Raw genomic sequence first — 6,039 nt, 5'->3', positions numbered from 1 at the left:
CTGACAATAGAGCCAAGCCATTCAGAGTGGTGAGCATTAAAGTCACCGACATCAACTATATTAGCTGATGGATAAAGAGAGAGAACTTGGTGAATTTGATCAGAAATAACGTCAAAAAGAATGGAGTCTTAAGATGAAGGAGAAAGATATAGAACAAAGAGAAAGGCAATAGAGTGAAGTGGTGGTAAACGAAGCACATGAAACAACAGTCTGTGGATTCAAACCTAATTTCACGACAAACAGGTGAACTCTTACGAATGTAAATGCCCAGGCCAAGCATGTGACCATTGGAGTCTTTACGAATTAAAGGAAGATAACCATCAGCACTAAGATCACAAGATGAAACAGCTGAACTCAAATTATTCTCAAAAAGAGCAAGTTGGTCTGGTGAACTTTGCAAGAGATAAGACTCAACAGAAGAAAAGTTACTTCGAAGACCACGATTGTTAGTGAATAATAGGTTTAGAGAAGTTAGTGATGATGATGGTTTTTTGTGTTTTATAGTTTTTGGTGCTTTATTCATTTTCAAATTTGTAGAAGAAATTGACTCAAAACATAGATAGTACTCAAAGCATTATTTAATTGCCCAAGAAATTGCCTCATTACTATTAATAAACCCTAAGCCGTAACAACGGGCTCCAAATGTGGCCTCCGCAATGCACACCAAAAGTAAAAACAGGGACACCATCCATGCGCAACATGGCACTGTTAATTCTTTGATATTTTTCAGCTGTTGATGGAATCAGACATTCTGAGAGCTACTTGAATACCAGCCGGCCTCAGAACCATAAAACTGAGTTTTAGAGCTGTACTCTCATTAAGAGATAATAGAATGAGTTGCTTAGTCATAAAAACAGAGACCCAAGCAAAACCCATGCATTGAGTCAAGAAGATCAAGCATTCAACATCCTAAATTAGAAACAATGTATTAAAAGTACATCTGCGCCAGTCTAATAGATGAAGAAGGGGTGCGAGGCTGGTCTGATAGAATCTGTCGACCTCTTTATACAGTGTCTCAAAAAATTATCCGACCAAACACTTTTTTAAATATTTTTCCTAAAAAAAGTGCTGTATTTTCGTAAATTTAGACATTTTTGGTAAACTCAAGATTAATAAAAATAAAAGAACATGTTTTTAAATAGATTTTCTTTATTTCAATGTAAAATATGAATTACAAAGTTTTCAGTCTTTAAATAAATGAACTTAGGTCGTTTTTTTATTGTCAAAAAAATATTCGACCTAACGCATTATTTGTTCCATAATAAATTATTATATAACAAAACAATTATTTTGATACTTTGTTGGGCCTCCCTTTTCTTGGATTACAGCTTCTAGACGTCTAGGCATTGATTCGACTAAAGATTTTGTTTCTTCTGATTGAATCTTTTCCCAGGCTTCTTCAATTGCCACTTTGAGGTTTTCTTTTTTGGAAAATGACCGATCTCCAATTTTTCGGTCTACAATTTCCCACAAATGTTCAATGGGATTAAGGTCCGGTGATTGTGCAGGCCATTCCAAGACCTCAACATTATTTTCAGCAAACCACTCCTTTGTTTTAGTGGCACAATGCTTGGGATCGTTATCTTGCTGAAATGTAAAATCAGATCCTAGCCGAAGTTTTCGAGCAGATGACTTCAAATTTTGCTTTAATATGTTTCTGTATTGCACCTGATCCATTATAGTATCAATAAATTGGAGTTTTCCAACACCCTTCCAAGCCATTGAACCCCATACCATCACGTTACCGCACCATACTTGACAGTTCCTCTCACGCAGCTTAATTTGTAGGCTTCTTCGGCTTTTCTCCAAACTTTTTGGGCTCCATCAGATGACTTTAAGTTAAATTTCGATTCGTCGCTCCACAGGATCTTTTTCCAGAAACTTAACGGCATGTTTTTGAACTTCATAGCAAACTCCAATCTTCTTTTCATGTGTTTCTTACTCAAATATGGTTTATTACGCACAAGTCGTCCTTGAAATCCCTGGTCTCGGATACAATTTCTGATTGTCTGATGGGATAATTTGATTCCATAATTCTCTTCAGCTTGCTCAGCCAGTTTTCGAGCAGAAATGAAGCGATTTTTCTTGACTTGTATAATTAAGTTTCTATCAAAACTCTTAGAAGTCTTTTTTTTGCGACCCTGGCCTTCTTTTGTGGCTGTTGTTCCGATCAAATTATACTTCTTCATTATGTCGGATACTGTGTTATGAGGAATTCCAGTCTTTTGCTGCACCTGACGATAGGTTTTACCCTGATTGACTAGATCGACAGCTAAATTTCTCTGAGAAACAGTCCAGTGACGTTTACCTCCAACCATTTTACTTAAAAAAACATTAAACCTTTTTTTTATACAAAACTTTTTTTTTACTACAAAAAAACAGTTTTTTGTTATCAATTTCATTAACTGTATAAAAATTTGCTAAAATATTTCAACAAATTTCACATAAAATTAATTAAACTTACGTAAATATGGCTTGGTCGGATAATTTTTTTACAAGCTTATTGAGTACTAAGTTTCTTTTAGGTCAAATAATAAACCAACTGAAGCATGAATCAAATATAATGAACGCTTAACAACATACTATTCCCAATAGAAATAAAATGACAGACAAAATAAGTATCGCTATTTATTGTTTTTAGTATAATTTAGAGCGTAAACATTTTTTATTGGGAAAAACTTTTTTGGTCGGATAATTTTTTGAGACACTGTACTTTAAAGTATAAAGGACATATTAATTTACCATTATGAATAAGTACCCTTTCAAAACTAGATTGAAAAGATCTATCAAATGAAGAATTATTGTTAAAATGTGCACTTGGGCAGACCCAAATTGCAAATGAAAGTCTTAATGATTTTAATTTGGTCTCGTTGCCCTACAAACATTTTATTTTTGTAAGCAAACTTTTGAAATGAGTATTAGTTCAGCAATTTTACACTACAATGATGGTACTGATGTTAAAAATGTTTTAATTTTATTTGGACTAATAGGCGTTGTTACAAACTCTAGATCTTATAAGCGAAACATATTACCTGTAAATACCATGGAGATAAAGTCAAGTGAAAAAGTGAAAAATAGAAAAAAAAGTCTCAGAGCAATAAAAAAAAGATACTCTGATAAAAAAAATTAATATGAAACATCATATTATGTATCAGGTGGGTTTTAAACATAATGTATATACTTTTAAACATATTCCAACTTTCTTTTGCATTTTATTGACTTTTTTTTTGTGCAAGATTTTGTAACTTCGAAATCAAGTATTTAAATAAAATGAATCTTTCTAACAAAGGTTAGAAAGATACAATTTATTTAAAATTTTTACAGTATCTTCAGTATTACATATGGATTTCATTCGAACTAAATTCTTATATTAACTAAATGTATTTATTGCATATAATTTCGTCACATCGATGCAAGAACGCACCATATAGATTTTTTGACAATTTTCATGTTAGAGCATAAAACTCAGTTCAATAATATACTTGCGGACAGAAGCGCACCTTAACTGTTGATAGTGCACTGCACAATGCTATTGTGCAGTGTACCAAATTAGGCACCATCTAGCTATAGTATACCATCTGAGATGGTTCAATGTACCGTAGTTTGTTGTCAAACTGATTACTGTATAAAACACACCATATACAGATGATGCTTTATTGCCTATAAAAGTCTAACAACAACAGCAGCAAAGAGCACCATTTTTATATGGTGCATTATTGCTGAAATGCTTTCAAATTGAACCTGTACAGTTAATATAACGTAGAAAGAGCACCGTTGTAGCAAACTTTTGATTTAATGGCGGCAAAAAAGCGAAAAATAACATTCACGTTGGCAAAAACAGCTCACTTTTTTAAGAAAGCTGACGACAATGATAGAAAGGAAGTCTGAAAAGTATGTTTTTACCATCGTTATACTTTTTCTAAAAACGCTAGGGTAAAACCACTAATTAAATAATATACTTTGAAACGCTTCACAAAACTCTAATGTTTTCAAATTAGCAGACGTTTAAAAAAAAACACATTAACTTGCTATAATTATGTGAATACTACTTATGTTATAGCATGAAAATAATAAAATAGAATAAATAATGTAGATAATAAAAATTCAATTTAACTTTAAAATTAAAACTTGAATTTTTATTCTACCTAAAATTATATTATAACTAGATCCTATTCATGGCTAAACATAGGTTGACATGTGGCCACGATTAGGTCATCATTTATGGGCAGCAAAAAAACAACAATAACAACATAAACACTATTAAACGAAATAATTTTAATCTCAAATCAAAGTTAAATGCTTTTATTAATAGAATAAAACATTACAATTAAATTTTATGATTGTTATTAAACAAGATAAATCAGCGAAAGTTTTTTTCGAACTTTTGTTTTCAAGGTCGGAATATTTGCTAAAGTATATACAAAATTATAATAATTTTCAAACTCAGATAAAATAACGCAGCGATAATCTTATGCAACGAACTGAGGTTCCAAATATAAAAGTCGGATTATATTTTTGTTCAAAAAAATTTGTAAAACCACTTACTCAATATTTAAAATAATAAACTTCTTTGAAAAGTGGTAGGAATTGGTTGTAGCCAGGTATAGGTGGTTTTACCTTATACGCGAACACTTAAAAAGTATTAAAGAGCTTTATTATGTTTTTTTATAGCGAACAATACGTTTAAGAAGAAAAAGCAATAATGCAATAATGATTCTAAGGCTAACAGAGATGTTACTAAATCAGACAAGGATGTGAATAACACGGCTCTACGCAGAATTCGCACACTGCCACACAAATACAGTGAATTTGTTATGTCATCAAATGACACAAAGTCAACAGTGCTGCTGAAAGTTTTTTACCTAGTTCTCTTCGTCGCAGCTGATAGTTAACCTGCACCAAATGAATCCAGAATTGGGGACACAGTCGCAGCCAACATGGAGCCAAAACCTGCACCGGTTGAATCCAGCATTGAGGAAACAATCGCAGTCAACATTCAGCCATGATTAGTCGAAACCTGCATTGAGCACGTAGTAACAGCTGACTTTGAGACAACACCAATTTAGTCAGACATCAAGGACGCAGTCGCAGCGACTTCGAGATACTACCAATTGAGTCGGACATCGAGAACACAGTCACAACCGACATCCAGCCAGCATTAGTCGAAACCTGCAGTGAGGGCGCAGTCGTAGCAGACGTCAATGCAACACCAATCGAAACCTGCATTGAAAACACAGTAGCAGAAAGCCAGCTGCCACAAATGATTATTGAATTATTGACATCGATCAATGAATGCATTGGCAACGGTGATCTGGAAAAAAGATTTATTGTAGACAGCAATAGCAGCATCACTTTTTAGTTGCCTCCACATTAGAATGGACAATCGATACTGGTAAAAATTAAAAATATACAAGTTCAAATATTCACAGCCTCCGACATCCAGTTGGTCTAATAAGGTCATCATCCACTGATTTAATTCTTTGTTGAGGACACAGTCGCAGTCGACATCCAGCAAGGACCAATGCCTGGTGGAGACAGCGGCACAGCTGTAATTGAGGAGAATTATGGAACCCGCAAACGAATACGATTGCTAGAAAGTGGAAAAAAACGTTAGAAAGACAAAGAAGTTACAAGGCAAAGCTCATCTAAAATCAATTGGTCACGCCATTGGTGACAAGAACCCTCTACAGTTCGCCTGTTGATGCAAATGTAAGTGCTCAGAAAAGTTTGGTGATGCTACTCGAATGTGTCGAGACTATTATTCCTTGGGGGACTACGCTATGCAAAAACTGTTTATTGTGAATACCATAATTGTACGTAATATTCAATATCACTGCAGTACACAGAATAACAGCACAGAAAAACAAGTATCAGTTGCTCACTATATATACATTGAGCAAAGGAACGCACTTGTGTGTAACAGATCTGTGTTGTCAGCATTAGCACACGTGTATTTGAATGGTATGTTCTTGGTGCCGATGGCAGAGGGAAAAAAGTTCCAGCTAACAAAACACTAGATGTAATTGAAAAGTCAGTGAA

General features: G+C 33.9%; 1 protein-coding gene across 1 annotated transcript; it reads right to left on the bottom strand.

Moving 5' to 3' along the window:
- Positions 1-1,736: 1,736 nt before the first annotated feature.
- Positions 1,737-2,318, bottom strand: LOC136090995 (uncharacterized). Its single transcript, XM_065817978.1, has one exon. It carries the CDS (start codon positions 2,316-2,318, stop codon positions 1,737-1,739), a length of 582 nt encoding a protein of 193 aa, XP_065674050.1.
- Between the last annotated feature and the right edge of the window lie 3,721 nt (positions 2,319-6,039).

Source organism: Hydra vulgaris, chromosome 14 (genome assembly GCF_038396675.1).
Source record: "Hydra vulgaris chromosome 14, alternate assembly HydraT2T_AEP".
Lineage (NCBI taxonomy): Eukaryota > Metazoa > Cnidaria > Hydrozoa > Anthoathecata > Hydridae > Hydra > Hydra vulgaris.
The sequence above is the reverse complement of the archived record's forward strand: the minus strand, read 5'-3'. Positions and strand labels throughout refer to the sequence as shown.